General features: G+C 38.5%; 1 protein-coding gene across 7 annotated transcripts in view; it reads right to left on the bottom strand.

Moving 5' to 3' along the window:
• Window positions 1–570: 570 nt before the first annotated feature.
• znf462 (zinc finger protein 462) overlaps window positions 571–20340 on the bottom strand; it is a 46586-nt gene continuing 26816 nt past the window's right edge. For 6 of the 7 annotated variants that reach the window (XM_034897313.1, XM_034897312.1, XM_034897311.1 and 3 more), the window contains 10 exons: window positions 19878–20012; window positions 17001–17431; window positions 15467–15585; window positions 13618–13815; window positions 9690–9948; window positions 9254–9420; window positions 7906–8129; window positions 4843–5140; window positions 4423–4558; window positions 571–4210 (listed from right to left, as the gene is read on the bottom strand). In XM_034897313.1, coding sequence (XP_034753204.1) covers window positions 3994–4210; window positions 4423–4558; window positions 4843–5140; window positions 7906–8129; window positions 9254–9420; window positions 9690–9948; window positions 13618–13815; window positions 15467–15585; window positions 17001–17431; window positions 19878–20012 — 2184 coding nt within the window. In that variant the 3' untranslated portion in view covers window positions 571–3993. The remainder of the gene's footprint in view (window positions 4211–4422; window positions 4559–4842; window positions 5141–7905; window positions 8130–9253; window positions 9421–9689; window positions 9949–13617; window positions 13816–15466; window positions 15586–17000; window positions 17432–19877; window positions 20013–20340) is intronic. The other variant, XM_034897314.1, reaches the window with a different exon arrangement.

Genomic DNA, 20340 nt, shown 5'->3' with positions numbered 1-20340 from the left:
AACAAACTAAACATATATACAAATATCCAGTGTGTTGTCAGCAGAGGCTTAACTTTGGGTAAACTGGGAATATAACAGTCTAAAGACTGCACACAGTGAAGGATTCATAGTCGTTTTCTATTAAAATAGTCACAGAACAACAAACAATTTTGGGTTGACAGCTTCATTACCCAGATTGTCCCAATTTATCATCTGTTTACACTGGGCCTTTAAGCTGGGCAACAAGCTGCCCTACAAAGCTTATTTCTACAACAACAGCTTTTAAACAGTTTTACTTTCAAAAAGCTACAAGCTGGTCCTGAACGAACAGAAAAGGGCTTTGAGATTCAGCACCAACTCAACAGGTTTCTAAGGTATTACTGAGGAGCATAGTGGGGCTGCTACATTCCCACCTCTTGTTGACTGCGTAGACTACCGTTAGGCCTACTTGGAGCAAGTGAGCTGACGCCCTTACTAGAGTGTCAGATGTTGAATTGGAAATGAGTCACCTAGATTTTACAGGGATCTTTGGGCCAAGCCCAGAAAAGGACCAAGCAGTTTAGGTAATTGCGCCCAAAGTAAAAAAATGTCTTCTTCTACTTCACAATAAAAGCCATGGCCACAAATTAGTAGAGAACTGCATAATTTTCCTCCACGAGTTTAAATATTGTACAACCACACTGCTCTTCTGCTCATTCCCATTACAGTACAAAAAGGAGATATTTTTCATTGTAACCAGACATTGTACAACAGCGTAATAATGTTGAATTGGGGACTCAAAAAGCCTTTAAGGGTTAGCTATCATCTTTAGATTTCTTTTTCTTTTTTTTTCTTTTTAAATGAGAACACTTAAAGGAAAAAAGGGTTAAATTATCCTTTCTGAAACATCACGGTTCAAACACTTAACAAGTAATTTTGTTTTCTATACATGGCTGCAAACATGTGGTTCGCCTGGGTTCCAAACCCAAATTTCCTATTTCCATCAATGTTTAATGTTCAGGAAAGACAATCACAGCAGCAACACAGCGGGCTTGGTAAATGTTTTGGTACCAAGAACACAATACATTAATTGTGCTCCTTTACGAATTGACATTGAAGTTATCAGCCACTTTATTTCCGATTGTTTAACGTTGCTTATTGGTCTTATTGGAATTTAATATAAATGTGTCTTAATAATTGCTATTCATTATCTTATAAGGCTTTAGGGCATTCAAGCAGCAACTTCCAACATATACAATCTCTGCCTTTTGTCAGTAATAACAATAATATGATATCTTTGTCTAAAAAGAAGCACACATATGCAGGCTATGAGAGTTGTGCCAATAAATAATTTAAAGGGGTTTTAGTGGGGCGATTTGACACCTTTACAAAGTCAGTGTTAACAGTGTCAACATATAGTCCAAGTGACAAATAAACTCTATAGATGTGGAAATGATTGGTTTTAGGGCTTTTCGACTTGGTTACACTTGTCTTTTCAGTGTATGTTGCGTCACAATTGGACCACAGACTGTAGAAAACATGTCTATGGCATTCGCCATACGTTTCTAAAGGCATGTCTTGAAGCCAAGATTTGAGTTTAATGCTTAATGTCAGCCTGTCCGTCATTTGGAACCTAACAATCTGAATATGGGCAATGTGGAGGGACCTGGATGGAGTTGAGGTAATCACCAGGGCTGACTGTAAAAGGCAGAGACATCTGTCAATCAAGCAAAAATTGCTTTTGCATTTGTGATGCTAACAGCATAAGAAAAAAACTAAGAAAACTCTGCAGCATTTATATTACTTTCACTGCAGATAATTTAGTAGTACACTCAGAACACATTATCAGTTAACAGTTTTCTAAGACTATTAATTTAGTATATAGTAATTCCATTGAATACTGCTTTTTCTTTAATGCTGTGAGTACAACTAATTCAGTTCCATCCTCTTCCATTGGACCGACAGAAATCCCCCTAACCAAAGCTATCGGCATGGCTAAATACCACTACACCACATCTCTTTGTACTGGTACGCAACTCAATTGCTGCAATTACAATAAAATCAAACTGAAATCTAATTTCATCTAATCTGATTTTACTTAAACAATGACTGTGAAAATTGCCACTAAGACACCCAGAACAAGTGGAATTAGATTTTGAGAATTCTTGTGGGAAAACACTTGGTTTCCTGGTTACTTCAAACCAGCTGACCTTTATTTAAGGTATAATATTAAACTTTTCCAACCTTCAGACCTATGTTATAGATTTTTTTGAGTTGTGTACTTACATTATCCTAAATGTTTCCAACAATTTCCAAACCCGGAGAAATCTGTAATTTTAATCAAGGTTACATTTGCAAAGTGTTGTGGTTGTCTGCCAAAAGATCTCATAAAATAATTTTCATCAAGTTTTAAGCCACATTTGAACTACTTTTTAGGTCTTTTTTTTTTTTTTTACTATATATCTTAACTGGATGAAAGATTTAAGTCATCAGACTGGCTGATCAAACGTTAGCAGCAGGTCGGCTCATAGCCCCTCTGAGACATCCTTTGTCCGCCAAACACCTTTAGAGAAACACTGATTTTCAATGTGAAACTGCGTTATTCAGTGTTTTTACTGGTTTTAATCATCTGCTCCGTTGTTTTGAAAAGCAGGATACTTATTTGGATAATTTGGCTCCTGGTCAAAACCTAATGAACAGTGAAGAAATCCTAACCGAGAGAAGCTGACTGCAATGATGTGTGGTGAAGATAACTGCCCAGATCCCACCCCCAAGCTACTTCATGATGTCACTACAAACGCCATCTCTTGATTAAGCGCCCTCTTGTGGCAAAATAATTATATATTGTGCGTTTAAAGCAATTAAAGCCATATAGTGGCTATTAGAGGAACTGCATTTTAAGGCACTAGCACAATGGCTTTAACACTCAGCCGTGGTTGTCAGCTTTGTCCAAATTTTGCATTGAATTGTTATTTGTGGATGCACATACAGTATGTGCAGAGCTGGATTCTAGTAATTATTTGTCAATTTTGCACTGAAAAGACAAGTGTAATCTCTGTCTATTGATCACAATGACAAATCTCACATCACTGTTTTAAAAACCTGTAGTTATATGTTCCAGGCTAACCTTTGCTATGAGCAGATTAATAGATACCTATGTCAAATGGATACAGTCGTGACACATTAAACATATCTCTGTTGTTATATTGATCTGTTGAGTGCATAAGTCAACTGTGATATTGTTTAACCTGGACTACAAACACCATGTTATCTTATGGGGATGGGAGACTTAAACTAATTCCATTATTTTTATGATTTCATCAGTGAAATATCTAGACAGTACAGTCAAAATGCAAAGGGTGCCACAGGCTGAAGGCTTATACGTAGTATAATATTAAGGGACCTAAAATATAGCAATTTGCTACAAACATTGGGGGAAATTGTCAGTATTTCTACAAATGAAGAACACGTGATTTGTGGTTTTACTAAAATAAATAAGGTGTGATTCTTTCTCAAGGAACACTTCTACACAATTAACCAAGGATAAGATGGAAAAGGTAGCTCTACAGTGGGCCATGGATTAAATGCTTTCATATCTTGTTTATTTATCTTGTAAATTTAAAGTACCCCTGTTTTGGGGGAGTGTAAAAGGTGCTTCAAATAATAAAACACTAAATTTAGTTAATTATTTGGGACAACATTCTTTATAAATAGCTTAGTTTTTGATCTAGGTGGGATCTTTCACTGTAGATTTGACCAAAATGTCAGCAATAAAGAGTTCTGTTCACTATTGGTTACCAATATATTAAGATCTGTCCTAGGGGACTGCCCATTTAAAGAGCTCAGCCGTTTTATGCAGCACAATCTAATACTTAAATATGTAACACCTAAAATCTAGTAATGCGCCAACTCAAAAGAAGTCACTTTTTTTCAGTTTCAATCTTTTTGTTTCCTTTGAATTCCTATTTAAAGATCCAACTCAGTGTTGATCCTACCCAATGTTATCAGTTTCTAGCACAAGAGGCTGCAATCAGTTCAACCAAACTGTTGATCATTTTTGGTGCTGAGCATTTCTTTGTCTTCCACATACTGGCTTGGACCTCTCAGTGACAGATCAGCTGGGTTCCCTTCCTCGTTGCTGGACAGGACCAATCCTGTGTCCATCAAGGCTGAGGCGGAGCCAGAGGAAGATGAAGCCGAGGCCTCTGTTGCAGAGGTGGTGCTGACGTCCATTTGACTGTTATTTACCATCCTGGCAATGAGCGAGGGAGCAGAAATAAATGATTTTAACATGTGGAAAGATATGAACAACATAAGACTTAGGACAGATGGGGTATATTGCTGAGGGCTTCTTGGTAAACATTGGCATTTATCAGTATAGTTATATATATATATATATATATATATACCTTATTCACAAAACGAAAGTATAGAGAAGAAGAAAAATAGGAAAGAAATACTAACATTCCATGCCGAAGGACATGACGTTCCCACTCAAGGCTGTTGGTGAAGCAGCGGCCACAGAACTCACAGGGAAGACGCTTCTCTGCGCTGCTCGGTGCAGTGCTGCTGCTGCTGCTGGTGGGAGATGCAAAGACCTCTGGGAAATGGAGTTCAAATGATTGATCAGTCTCAGAATATTTTCACAAGTGTTCATTTCCTATTTGCAACAATATTTAAAAACAATAAAAATATTTACGCTACACTTTATTATCAGTGCGCAATACCAGTCAAGTACACTACACTACTACTACATTTGTTCTTTCAGCAAACATCCAGGCAAATTATCCTTTGGATATGGACTCTGTCAACAGAGTAGGGATGAATATGAGTAGATAATATGTTTAGCAGGAGAGCAACAAAGATGACGTCATTAGTATTTACCTTGTAGACCAGGCTTCTCCTCCTCCACCTCTCTGACTTCCTCTTTAACTTCCTCCTCCTCTTCCTCTTTGATGTTGTCTTCTATCTCTTCATCATCCATCTCTCTCTGTTCCTCCACTATCTTCCCCACAATCTCCATTTCAGTTTCTTCATCCTCCTCCTCTGGAACTTCTTTCCCATCTTCAACCATCTGCAGGATTTCTCTTTCGTCTTCCTCTTCTGCGCTGCTCCCTTGTCCCTTTATCATCTCCAGCTGGTCCAGGTTGACGCGGCCCATGAGCTCAAAGTTCCGAACAACCTGATCAGAAACAGAAGGTATTAATCCATTTGGTATAGTGTGCTTTCAACAATATTAATCAGTATTTATATGGAAAATTGCCTTTTTTAGATGTCTGTTTTCTTCTTCAACAAGACACCAAGGTGTGTTTGTATCAGAACAATGCAGCATAAGATTAGCAGTAAACCAAAATTTAACAAAGATGACATATTTTGACGACAGAACCAGTTCATTCCATTGCCTATAAATCTTGTTGCAAATGATTATTTCCCTTTCTCAGCAATTCCAACCTCCCACACTCCCTGAGGACTCCGAGCTGTAGCTCTGCAACATCCTTCCCAGCAGTGACAATGTCTGTTCTTCCACTCCTCCTACCATGAATAAGCTCTCTGTCTCAACCAGGAGGAGCTCTGCTCTCCCATTCTTTCCTTTCTACATCATGTCAACAATAGACGTTATAGACAATAAAAGTTTAGACAATAAAAGTTTTACAAGACCGTTTCAACTACACATAAAAAAAGACCAAAAACTCCAGCACAAGGCAAATCACTTGTACTCAATATATTTTACGATTCTTTTGTCCTCATACCTTCATCAATAAAATTCATACAGACAAACAGCTTATGTAAACATAGCGGGATGTGCGGATCTTAAAAAAAAGTTAGCACAAGTGATTTCCAGTATGTCCGATTCATTTGTTTTAGGGTTCTTCCAAAGAAAGAGTTTGCAGTCCAACACATCTGTCTGGTGTGCAGTAACTTTTAAGTGTGACCTTGATCTGCAGTACATAACATCAAGATTAGGATATTGATTTCACGATAACACAATAGCACCACTTCTTCACCAAATGATCTGAATGAGAAAGGTGTGTAATAATAACACACACACATCTTCACTCCTCACAGTCCCTCATGTCAGCCAAACTTAAGCTAAAACAACACTTTTCTTGGATTTTGTTACCTTTGACATTATCTAAGTATGAATATATGTATATACATTTTATCTGTATATACATTATGTGAATTATACATTCATGCATCATCTTTTCATTTAGACAGAATTTCGCTTCGAGGATAAATAAAGTATTTCTGGTTCTGATTCTGATCTATACCTGCTTATTCCTATTTTAGGTAACAGGAGGGCTGGACCTTATCCCAGCATGCAATGAGTAAAATCAGGGATTTGAGAAGAAAGAATTGAAAAACGATAATTGTGCTGCCCTTTTAAGTATAGTGTACTCTGAACTTCTAAAATGTCACATGCCTTCTCACATAATCACATAATAATATATACTTTATACTTTATTTTTTACTTTATAAATGAGAGACTAAACCTTTTCTCTCCTCAATGTGGTTAAAATACACTTAAGCTCTAGCAATCTGATAGATATGCACCTGGTCATCTTATTCCACTGTATCATTCAGTAGTCACTGGTATTTTTATCTCCTAATCAAGGTGGAGCATATATAGTAGGGGAAAAAAGTATATGATCCCCTGCTGATTTTGTACGTTTGCCCACGAAGAAAGAAATCATCTATAATTTTAAGGGTAGATTTATTTGAACCGTGAGAGACAGAATAACAACAAGAAAATCTATGTCAAAAATGTTATAAATTGATTTGCATTTTAATGGAGGTAAATAAGTACTTGACCCCCTCTCAATCAGAAAGATTTCTGGTTCCCCGGTGTCTTTTATACAGGTGACGAGCTGAGATTAGGAGCGTACTTTTAAAGGAAGTGCTTCTAATCTCAGTTTGTTACCTGTATAAAAGACACCTGTTCACAGAAGCAATCAATCAAAAATATTCCAAACTCTCCACCATGTCCAAGACCAAAGAGCTCTCCAAGGATGTCAGGGACTAGATGGTAAACCATCTTGTTCCGGTCTACACAAGTCTGGAATGGGCTACAAGACCATTGCAAAGCAGCTTTGTGAGAACAGTTTGTGCAATTACTCGCAAATGGAAGAAACACAAAAGAACTGTCTATCTCCCTCGGCCTGGGGCTCTATGCAAGATCTTACCTCGTGGCGTTGCAATGATCATGAGAACAGTGAGGAATCAGACCAGAAATACACGGGAGGATCTTGTCAATGATCTCAAGGCAGCTGGGACCATAGTCACCAAGACAACAATTGTTAACACACTATGCTGATACTGATTGACTTAGCAACCCACTATAATTGGAATATTCTAATAATGTCTTATCTAATAAAGTCATATTACACATTTTCACATGCTCAGCAAAGAGCTTCCAGCACTGAAGTTAACCTAAAATCACCAAATAAACTGAGTCTTTTTCTTTCCCATTGCTGCACTCTACTTGGAATAAATAGTTGCTGTTTACTTACCTAATTATAAAGATAATTACTTTTGAAAACTGCTTCATTTCTTTCAAATAGTTCGGGGTAACTGGGATTCAAATATTTTCCAGATATGAGCTCTGTTTTTTGTTTTTGTTTTACAATCCAGAGCTGTTTAAGATATGTAAATTGGATGAGGGATTACATCTTGACACTGTGGGAGTACAGACAGTTGATTGGCACAGACCTCACGATGACCTCCATTAAAACTAGCAAAGGCTATATTGAATTAATTGAATGTTAAGTGCGTAAACTGTAAACATCTCATATCCCAGCAGGCTGATTATGAGTAAAACATGTTCAATAAGACTCTATCAGACAAAAAGTCTTATTATTATATTGTAAAAATCAATAACGTAAGGTACATAAATTTAAATTCAGTTACACAAAACTCCATGTGTATCATATTTTGACTCCCACTGACCTTGTGCTCAAGGCGCAGATGCTCTTCTAGCTGGCTCCTTTGACTGCTGTCGTAATAACAGAGCTGGCACTGGTAGGGTTTGATCTCAGCATGCTTCTGCAGGTGCAGCTGCAGGGCCCGGTCACTGGAGCATGTGAAGGTGCATTTGTGGCAACGGAATATGAGGCCCTGCAGGTGGCGCGACAGCTTGGAGCGGCTGACCTCCAACGGAGCCACGCGCTCCTCTGGTAGGGGAAGAGGAGAGAATGGAGCGGATTATTGGGTGGGAGAAAGGAAAGGGAAGTAATAATAGAGCAGGGGAGACAGAGAGAAGAGCAGCAAGAGCTAATGACAGAATGGGAAGAGGAGATGTGGGGGCGCAGGAGAAATTTCAAATGACACACACAAAGACACAGAAATCCCAGTTGCCTGTTTTTTTCTGTTTCAACACAATATTTCCTCCAAATAACTGAAGATAAAAACTACCCAAACACACGCCAACAAGCTATAACGACTTGTCACATAGGTTCCATCCCTCTATGTTTGCTTTTAATTCTTACCTCTCTGTTTTCTCAAGAACACTCTCATATACTGCATGTCATAATTTAAGTTTGGTTGTAATTACTTAGTTTGCACTATGTTTAAATTTCTAATATCGGAATACAAGAGGAATATCAATGTTGTCAGGAGAAAAATAATTGTGTTTAATTTGTCAACCGCACAGAAAATAAGTTTAAAATAGTAAGCTATTTATAGAACTTGCTTATACCATTTATTTACACCATATTAAAATTGCCTTTATGAGTTTTTTTTAATTGGATGTGATGGCATTTAAAGGAATAGTTTGACATTTTGAGAAACTGCTGTGAGAAACTGCTTTCTTGCTGAGAGTTAGAGGAGAAGATTGATACCACTCTCATGTCTGTGTGGTAAATAAGACGTTTGAGCCATTTAGCTTAGCTAAGCATAAGAACTAAAAACAGGGGTAAATAGCTGTCATTAACATGTTGTTTCTCATGCATTTAATCCACACAAAAATCAAAGAATTACAACAAGTTGCAATTTCACGGGTTTTGCTGTGTTCAAGTCATACTGTTTAAACCATAATTACAAGCATCTGAGTGGGAAATACCGTACAAAACTGTCATTCAGAGTCAGATACATTGACATTCTTTTGGCCACTTCCTGTCTCTCCAGGAAGTCACTGCACCTGGGTATAGTCCAGCAGCAACTGTTTCCCTGTTCCCAGTCTTTATAGTGAGCTTGATCTCCTCATCTAACTCAACAAGACAAAGTATATTTCCCAAAATGTTTAACAATTCCTTTAAAGTTTTACTATGTTTCTGGTTCCATTTTGCATGAAGTGTACCTCTGTGTAGGACAATGTGGTCAATCATATTGCTCTTGTGTTTTGTGTGGTAGAGGCAGAGAGGGCAGCGCAGGTCTTTAGAGAAGTGGTCAGGTGCGTTGTCGATGACGTTGTTGTTGTTGTTGTTATTGTTGTGACCGGCCTCCACATGCATGGTGAAGGTATTCCTGAGATAGATTCAGAGACAGAGCAAAGGATCTTTAAATTATTGAGGGAATCTATCCAGTAATTGTCTATCTAGTATCTTGACAGTTAAATACTCTTTGTAATTGGAAATACTTTTATTAGGAATGCTATGTTACTGTTGTTTCATATAAATGAAAGTAGATAGTTTATAAACTTTGCATAAAGGTTGCAGCATCTACACTCACATAAAATGCATATGACATACTATCTCAAGCATTTTCCTGTTTTCTCTGCTAAAGTCCTTCCTTACTTGTAGCAGGTGAAAAAGGAACAGTCTTTGCACTTGAAGAGCTTCTTGCCACCGTGGCGGTCCCTGTAGTGCCGACGCAGGCTCTGCATGTATCCAGAGCTGAACTCACAGAACTCACAAGTGAGGATGCTGTCTGGTCGATTATCAACCACTGTTGAGCCACCTGGTGTTGAGCCAGAAGACATTTGACTGCGGGAGGCTAGCTGGTAATGACTAAGCTGCTGACGAACATCCGCTGGCTCCTCTAGGTATGATAGATCTAAGAGAGGGGCAGAGAATTTGAGAGAAACCTGTTAATTATACTGTAACATACAGTTCCGAATCACATGAAAAAAGAGAGTGAGACCTCTTGCTGTGCATGCACAGAACAGCCAATAGGAACATTCTTTTTTGGGAAATGACCTGTGATTGGCAATAGTCTCCTGTGAGGGCTAGATTTCTGAAGCCTAAATACAGACTCAAAAGGAGGTGCAGAAGTCTACCCTTCTCTTGGACCACTTGAATCACGATAGACTGAAAGATTATTATAGAACTTTTGCCAAAAATAAAGTTATGTTTCTTCTACAAAATATGTACATATACATATTATTTAACAAAAGGCTATCAGCAGACGGAAGTTGGGACTATCAGGAATTTAATTAAATGTCCCCCTCCCTCCTCTCAACTACAGAAGTATAACTATGACTGTCATCATTTATCCCTTACTTCTTTCCCTCTTCATTCCCTTTCTCAAGATTCTATAATATCACTGAGCAAGCTCATCTTCTCGCCCTACTTTGAGTCCCGAACACATCAATAAATAAACCGCAGTGTGACACTAACAGAATATCTATCCATGTGAAAAATGCCTCATTCAGCACTTAGCGTATGAAGAAGAATGGAAGAAAAAAAAGCCTTTCTTTTAAACTTTTACTGTATAGAAAGCTTAAGATCAAATTTCTCACTTTTGCAGAAGCGACAGAGGTATTCAGAATAAAAAAAACAATGCCACAGTTAAGTCATCCTTTTAGCATCATCTCTGCATTGTGGGGATGTATAGAGATGAGATGGCAGATGGACAGCAAATTCTGTCATTTGGTTGTGATGTTTCTTAGATGTGGAACAATTGATTAAATCTCATGGATGAGAGGTATAAATCTTCTGTGAGGAGTTACAGAAGGCCTATAATATATTTTAAGAATGACCTTAATAAGCAAAAAATGTGTGGATTGGGATGGCGTTCAAAGACCTTGGGTCTTGCAATCATATAGTGGGGCTCGAAGGTTTGGGCACCCCAGGTAAAATTTTTTATTAATGTGCATAAAGAAGCCAAGAAAATATGGAAAAATCTCCAAAAGGCATCAAATGACAGATTATACATTCGTATAACATGTCACAAAAAGTTAGATTTTATTTCCATCATTTACACTTAACAAAATAACATCAAAATAACAGAAAACAAAAAAATGGCGCCTCTAAAAGTTTGGTCACCTGCAGAGTTTATAGCATGCACTGTCCCCTTTGGAAAGCTGAGACCTGAAAGAGTCATGGATTGTTCTAAATCATCGTCTGGAAAGACCAGGTGATGTCAATCTTAAGGTTTTAAATGCCCAGACTCATCTGACCTTGCCCCCACAATCAGCACCATGGCTTCAGATGCCAATATCCTCTGTTCGGAATGTAATTAGGAAATGTCCGTCATCAGGAAGAGTGGAAGTTAAAGCAAGATCTGGAAGACCAAGAAAAATATCAGACAGAACAGCTCGCAAGATTGTGAGAAAAGCAAATCAAAACCCACGTTTGACTGCACGATCCATACCGAAAGACCTGGCAGATACTGGAGTTGTGGTACATCCTTCTACTATAAAGAGATACTTGTACAAATATGGTCTTCATGGAAGAGTCATCCGAAGAAAACCTCTTCTACGTCCTCACCACAAAAATCAGCGTTTGAAGTTTGCAAATGAACATACAGATAAGCCTGATGCATTGTGGAAACAAGTTTTGTGAACCGATAAGGTTAAAAATAGAACGTTTTGGTCAGTTAAGCATGGGGGTGGATCAATAATGTTTTGTGGTTGTATTTCAAACAGTGGCACACGGAACATTTCACGAGTAGAAGTAAAAATGGATTCAATAAAATGTCCGCAAATTTTGGACGCTAACTTGATGCAATCTGTGAAAAAGCTGAAGTTAAGAGAGAATGACTTCTACAAATGGATAAGGATCCTAAACACACCTCAAAATCCACAGTGGATAACATCAAGAGGAGTAAACTGAAGGTTTTGCCATGGCCTTCACACTCTCTTGACCTCAACATAATTGAAAATCTATGGATAGATCTTAAAAGAGCAGTGCGTGACAGAAAGCCCAGAAATCTCAAAGAACTGGAAGACTTTTGTAAGGACAAATGGGCGAAGATACCTCAAACAAGAATTGAAAGACTCTTGGCTGGCTACAAGAAGCGTTTCCAAGCTGTGATACTTGCCAAAGGGGGCAGTACAAGGTATTAACTGCAGGGTGCCCAAACTTTTTATAGACGCCATTTTTTGGTTTTCTTTTGAAAGTGTAAATTATGGAAATAAAATCTTACTTTTTGTGACATATACAAATGTCTAATCTGTCATTTGATGCCTTTTGGAGATTTTTCCAACTTTTCTTGGCTTCTTTATGCACATTAATACAAATTTTTACCTGGATTGCCCAAACTTTCGAGCCCCACTGTAGTTTTAGAGCCAATCAAATGTTAATCCTTTCAAAACAATCCCCTACTCCACTATAAATATCAGAATTTGAGACATTCGACTGAAGGTAGCTAGTTTGGCAAGGTAGAAAGACATTCCATGTCAGCTATGCTCTTTGTCAATGCTTCACTTGTCTTGGTAGGGCACAGCTGACAGTGGTGGTTGGTGCATTGAGGAATGCTGCCATGCTTCAGCTCCAGGGAAGATTCCACAGCTCCAGCAGCAAGGTGACAGCTGCTGCCAAGAACAGTCTGCAAGCTAAAGCAGCGGCTGAACAGACACTAAAACACCTAAAACATGGCATCACATTCAGGGAGATAGCAGCTGCACGAACCTACAGTGAAGGTGTCTCTTTGATAGGAATATTCCGTTAAGAAATGTGTCTTGTTTAATCAACATTAAAGCAGGCTAAGGTAGTCAAATCTCAGCAGTCAAACTCCTTAATTCTCATATTATTTATTCAGTATGTGCGCACAACACCTTACCAAAGACTATGACACCTAATTGTTGACAGAATTTTAATATTATAAAAAAATAAAAACACTTTGAATAAAAAGTCCCACCAATTTCTTTTTACAATTTGTAATCCCAATATTGCCTTTCAAAATTAGAATGTGAATGAAATAGCTCTTGGTTACCCAATAGCATAATGTGTGTTATGTAGATTATATACATGCTATATCTGCAATAATTAGTTGATTAATCAACAGAAATATTGATATTGGTCATTCATTTTATAAACATGAGCTTGTTTCAGATTCTCCGATTATTTGATGCTTTGTCATTTTATGATAGTTTAGTGAATTTCTTAGGGAAAATTTATTGGGCAAACTAGATATTTGAATACATCTCCTGGGCTGTGGAGAATTGTAATGCATAATTGCTATAATGCAGTTTTTTCACTATTTTCTGATATTTTTTAAAACCAATTTATTTTATAGATAAAAATACAATATTATTCACTTAAATAAAAATAATATCTAGTTGCAGTCCTAATATACATATTAAACAGACCACATAAAGATCATGATATGGGCCTGTTTCTAAAAACATTTCTTGGTTCAAAAATTAAGAAACTCGGTTTTAAGAAATTCTGCATTACAACAGATTCTGCTTTGATGCTCAATTGAGATTTTCCAAATCTGGCCTGACATGCCTATCATATGATCTTCTCTAATAAAATGACAATATGCAGGATCTCATACCATCCGGGGCCAAGGGAGTCTGGTCTGTGTTACTGGCCAGACGTGAGGGCCTTAGGGCGCCATGAGCAGCCTGGGTAGCAGCCCGGAGTTTGGGAAGGGTCAGGGCCTCACCATGGTCTCTCAGAGAGTGCTCCTTCAGCTGACTGATGGTCATAGAGGAGAAGGGGCACGACAAGCACTTGTATGTATACTGCTCACCTGAAGAAAAACCAAGAAACAAAGGTCAACAACTTGGCCACGGTTTGAAATTAACTGTACATAGGTAGTATTAGATCAGGATCTGAAAATATTCTTTACATTAAACATAGTAATAATAAACACACCCTTCACCGCAAACAAAGCTATTCCCATCTGAGCAAATCTGTAACAAATTTGTCACTTAGTCCTCCTCTTGGACTAATTAGTCTACTTTGACAGAAAAAAATATTGAGCTGCAGTGTTTATTAAAAATGTCTTGAGGCAACACACATTAACATGATCCACATTCCAACTCTTCAACATATAACTTGTTTGTGGGCAATTTGGAAGTTACAAAGTTGTATGTTAGAAACACAAGTGCTACATTGGGGAACTACAAATAATTTAGTTGACTAAGTATAAAAGGCTTTAAATGTCAATATGAATTTACTGTAGTCTCACACTGCCAGAGGGAGGCAAGTCTGAAGGGGAGGCAAATATTATTAAGGAACTAATTTCCATAGTTAGCAGGAAGCTTGTTCGCTTAAATGAAGTTTTTTGCAGGTTAGTAAGCCATGCACAAAGGACATTTCATATTATGCATACAGATAATCTCTGACTCATAAATTACAGTCATAATACTGACTACTTTCTTTGATTCATGCCGTTACAGCATGTGAATGTACTGATGCTGCTTTGGCTACTGTGTGTGTTTCTGGCAGCTTTGGTGGAGTTTGAATGCGTCCATGGGGGATTTATAACATCTTGCTTTCTGTAGCTGTTGCTGGATATATTGCTGGATATATTTGCTAAACAAGCGCCATTCTGAGGAATGGATTTACACCAAATCTGAAACAGCATCATATTCTAACAAGAAGGGGTTTTAATCAGGAAACTACTTCCTGAGTGAACTATTTCTGATAAGAACATGTTCAGAATAAGACAGCTCCTGAATATGGATGAATCATTCAAAAGGACTCTTAAGCTTGCTGGACTTAAAGCAAGGATACAAAGGAGAAGAACTAAGCCACAATGATAAAACTGTAATGCTGATTGTTTTCCCAAAGTCTAAAACATTGCAAAACTCCACTTTTCAAATGTAATCGCAGCTCATAATTGAAAAAGCAGTTGTTAACTCTTAGTGCTGTTTCTTGCTCCAATCAGTTGAGAGCACTGAAAGGCTTTTTAAAAATTGGTCTTTCTAGTTTGCCAGTTTTGAGATTGTTATTTTGCTCATGTATTGATTTCCAAGGTGAAGCTTTTTTACAATTGCTTGATGGTCTATGTCTGGTGTATGGATATGCCCAGCTCCCTCAATATTACATCAAACTGAAGACAGCTGTAGCTATACCTGTGAGACATGCTGAGGGCTTTATCACCATATTCCCAAAAAAACATATTAAAAATAAATTAATCTGGGATATTTGTGCTGAATCCAAATATGAATATTTTGGATGTGCGTAATTAGGTGTATATAATGTACTCAGTAAATGGTGAAACTGCTCCTCCAGCTAATCCACTGGTTACACTGTGCAGGATAAGCTAAATCAAGCACATCATGTTTATGTGGAAGATGATAAACAGGATACTGATATTCTGGCCCATGCATACCTTGTTAGTCATGGATACAGCAGTAAGATGTGATTTAATGTATTTGTGTTTGTGTGTTTACCTGTGTGTGCCTTATGCAGGTGGCTCTTCAAGCGACTCACATAGGCAGATTTAAAGGGGCAGAGTTTGCACTTGAAGGGCTTGTGATGTCCGTGGTGAGACTGCACATGTCTGTCCAGACTGCCAATGAGACAAAATAGACAAAAGGAAAAAAACAGAAAGGAGGTTATGAGATAAGAGGATAAAAAGACGGGAAAACAAATGGATGGATTGAGGACAAAAGGATAGCAGATAAAGAGAGAAAGTGACAAGAATAGAGGACAGGAACGAAAGTGAGAGAGCTCTATTCATCAGCATCTACTTTGATGATTTCAACAGCAGGGTTTTTCAGTAGCATCTAAAGCACTCAATTCTGTAAACCTCACAAACAACAGCCGCACATTTCCGATGACTACAGAACAAGGAGCCGTGGGGTGAACTCATCTACCCACAATCCCTTGGTAGGAGAGAGCGTGTGAATGCCTGTGGGGACAGTGGCTGTGTTTTTAATGCCAGCCTCCTAGGTGGCATGGGAATGCAGCTTCTTTCTGGGTCAGGGCACATACAGTACAGAGGGATTACACCTGGGAGCTCAGAGGAGATGAGGACTCACTCTTCCCCTCTCGCTCTGTGTCTCTGTGATGGATAAAGCAAATCACACTACCAAAATGTCTGCCTCGCTGTAATGTTTGTCTTACTCTCCTAGGAGGCAGGAAGTCTTAGAGAAGATTGAAAATTCAAAGGGGTTGTGAAAGGGTAAACAGAATAAGGTGTAAAAGTGTGCTCTGTACATAATATGTTTAAAATCCAGTTGATTTTCACAACAGCTGGTAGAAGACTGGTAAGCTATACATGGGGGAGAGTTTTAAATGTAGTGCTACCAAGGATACATATTGCACACTATTGATTATATGGCTGGAGGTATTTATATTCTATAATAACTTCACAATGTAGTTCACCATTCTCAGACTGGATTTAAATTTCCTTCAAATGCATGTGGGATATACAAGAAAATTATGCATGCATGTAATCCAGTGTTTTTAATTATAATTTTATCTCATTAATATCTGAGGCTCACTGTTTACTTTCCTCTCTCCCAAAGCCATAGCACAACTGTTTTAAGTTACTGCTAATCCAAGCTAAGCACTTCCTACTGACAGTGATTCACATTAAAAGCATTTAACTGGTAAGCCATGGGGTGGATTTTATTGTGAAGCTGATGCTGGAAACTCAGTTTGTCTGTCACAAAGGTTTGACCACAAGCGTTAATCAAAGTTGCATTGCAAACATTTTCCAAAATGTTACGTCAGCGGATCATCTCTTAGTGTTTGCTCTAGTATTAAACCCCACTTGCTGACACCACCAGTAACCACAACTGGAACTAACCTCATTGAAAAGCACAAATGAAAGAAATTGGACAGTCAGAATTAATGAAAGTTCAATGGATCATCAGCAAAGGTGCCCAATTTACTCTAATTTACTCCTACACACAGGGCACTCTAATGTAGAAACAGTGTTAGAGGTGTCATTCAAAGACTCTGCTCCTCCCTCCTTACTTGTGTCTGAACGGTGAGACGAACTGGCAGTACTGGCAGCTGTATTTGTCTTCTCTGCTGAACAGCGCCATGGCTGAGTGGCTCCTTTCATGGGACCTCAGTCCTTGCATGGACATAAAGACTCTGTCACATTGGGCACATGGGTGACCCCCTGCTGCTAATCGCTGCTTCAGTTCGCCCTCTGACACCACGGCCCTCGCTGCAGCCACGAGGGCTGCTGCCCTTCCTTCAATAGCATCAGTTTTTGCTTCCAGTGGCTCAGCAGCAACAGCAACACCACCAGATGCTGTGGAAACCAAGGATTGACCGACCATCGCAGCCGCGGGTCTCTCAATGCCATCGGCTTCAGATTCAGCTGCTTCATCCCCCTCAAGAACGCCGTTAGTCAGGCTGTCTGAAGGCAGGGTCAGGGGGACCTCGCTGACTTCCTGCTGCAAAACAAAAAAAAGAAGTCTCAGATGAACTTTCTGTGCCTGTCGACTTTGTCTGTCCCTTTTTGTTACGTGGATGCACTATACAACAATAAAAGCAGAATGGTTAGGGGTAACGATTAATTTGGTCCAATGTTGAGACTCAATCAGCTGCCAGACGACAGATAGAGCAGCTCACTTAAGTGTCACTGGCACCTCTTACTGTTTTTCCTAAATCAGGCAAATCATGTTAACAGTAAGTAACAGTTTAAGCAACAGTTAAGCACAAGAATAACACTGGTTTTGTCTTTGCTGTATCAGTGCAATCATTTTCCGTTAAGTGTTGGTTACAGCTTTCACACATACGCTCTGTAATGTCAATTGGATACATGTGTGCTGGAGAACTGAATGTTGGAAGGTCAACGTGGAAATATCTTTGACCTGAAAGTATTTCTATGCAACGCACTTTCCTTAAACACCTGTCCAAACTACTTTAAGCTGCAGTGTCAGCCTGTAAATGAAAGTGTTTCTGGTCCAAGAACATTTTACTGAAAAACAGGACTGCGTCAAGTCCACCATAGACAAGCCTTAACAGTTATCTGAGGCCAACTCCATTCCTGACCTGATATTTTGTAGTCTGCAGGTATTTACTGACACACCATACTTTAAGTTAATATTGAGTTGATTGCACTATCCAAATGTGAAATGAAAACTCAAGTCTAACCACTCAGATCTGTCCAAGAGCTTTGTTACACTATCATTGCCAACTCTCCTCCATTTTTTAAATATATCTCTCAACTGTATAAGAATAAAATTCTTCTTAACAAAGTCAATCACAATATTCATCCAGTTTCCTATGATTAATGAACTTAATTACTAAATCATGCTGCTTTATCACCCAGAAAATAAATGGGATGATACAAAACAGACAAGGACCTAAAACAAGACCTTGCACCATCACACCTACCGCATCTACACACAAGAACTCAAACTAAACGCTAAACAAAACTCCATCTATTTGCACTTTCTTCATCTGCTGGAGTACTGGCTGGTTTTTGTAGTCATCACAAGTAGACATACAATCACCATGACTTTTTTATTGCCCCGAGGGAGCTCATTCTTTCTGTGGAAGGACCTGACCCTGCACTTCATGCAGCCATAAATAAGATGTGGCATCCACAGGCCCGACCTTGCCATCCAGCCTGCCCTGTCAGCCTGTTCCAACTGTATCAGAAACCATTACAGTTCTACAGTTAAACTCTAGAACTGTATTTATGATACTATAAAAAGCTCCTTGAATTTCTGCTTTATGCAATGTGTAAAACAAACTGCATTTAATGTATACTTTTTAATGATCCCCTGTGGGAACTTACAATTAACACTGTTTGTTACACAGACACACACACATGCTAAGGACCTATTCATGCACAAATGTCAGAGTGAGAGATGTCAGAGTTAGTGGATATGGTGCCTTGCTCAAGAGCAACTGGCACCCGGCATCTCTCCAGCTTCCAATCAACACTCCATACTTTAGTCCACATATGGGGACTTGAACTAGCAACCCTCCAGTTCCCAACCCATGTCCATATGGACTGAGCTAGTGACATGAATGCCCATAACCCTGACACAGGCCACTAGATTTACAGGCTAACATTTTGTTCCATATACTCAATGTATCTAAAAGTCAAAGTTACAACAGAATACATCTTAAAAACATAAAAGACAGACTGAGTGTCTGACGGAAGAATCAGTCCTTCATTTGGGTGAGGGGTTGGATCCTTTTCCCCTCACTGGCAGCCTCACTGGAATACTAATGTTTGAATAGTTACCCGCCGCTGCCCTAAAAGTTATGGCTCACCACTCTGTCCTCCAACACCCCCCAACCCCCTCCCCTCCCCAGGAAGGGGACAGCCTTGCTTGTTTTCTCTGGGGGAAACTGACAGATTGCCTACCCAGAAGCCACCGTCAGTAATAAACAAAATGAGAAACAGAAACCAAGTCCGGTGAAACAGATCACTGCAGAGCTACAAAGATGAGGAGTTAGTTTACAAGACAGAAACACCAGGGACAGCCAAAGTGGGTCCTTACAGGACTTTTAAAGAATATATAACATTGATATCTCCAAATAATGCAAACTCAAACTATGCAAAGCTAAGCTAAGCTTACAAGCTTCTAGCTACATCTTTATATTTATTTATGGGACAGACATGAACATCTTTCTCATCTAACTACTTCTTTATTGCGTTTTCCAAGCAGGTAAACACTAGATGCTGTTTTAAAAAGAAAATAGTTTTAAATTTAGCCATAAATGAAGAATCATATTAATTCATATTTGTCATAATTATTGTTTACATTGTTTCATATAAATAGGCTTTAACATTGACATGTGTCTTGTTAATTCAGACTTGACGATGTAACAAAAGCCACAGTACAAACTAAATTGAAAATTAAATCAAACTCCATTTACCTTGACATGTCCCTCTTTGACCTCTCCATACTGGACGTGCTTCCGAAGGTGGTTGCAGATGGCTCGGAGGGTGGGGTGCATCTCTATGCAGAAGTTACACCTGAATCCTATGGGAGCTTTATTTGCAGGGTTTTCCTGTTCACAGAAAGAAACATGACAAAAATATGCCGTTTTATTCACAGTTTGTTTTCATTCTGTTTGACAACTTTTTCAAATGTATTTGAAAATGACAGATAAGATATTTATTTTAAATGATATTATTTAACATAATATGAGTGTATAATCTGCCAACAACCAGCTGAAATATTTTGTCAGAAGGTACCATTATTTCTGCTCTGTGAGATTTATATTTTCTCCATAAAGTTAGAGACAGCCATTGTTCTCAAATATACATTAAAAGAATCAATGGCATTTTTAATCAACGTATTATGAAATTAATTATCATACCTCATTTTCACCGTTA

Source organism: Etheostoma cragini, chromosome 16, assembly GCF_013103735.1.
Source record: "Etheostoma cragini isolate CJK2018 chromosome 16, CSU_Ecrag_1.0, whole genome shotgun sequence".
Taxonomy (NCBI): domain Eukaryota; kingdom Metazoa; phylum Chordata; class Actinopteri; order Perciformes; family Percidae; genus Etheostoma; species Etheostoma cragini.
This window is presented reverse-complemented; position numbering and strand designations above follow the sequence as displayed.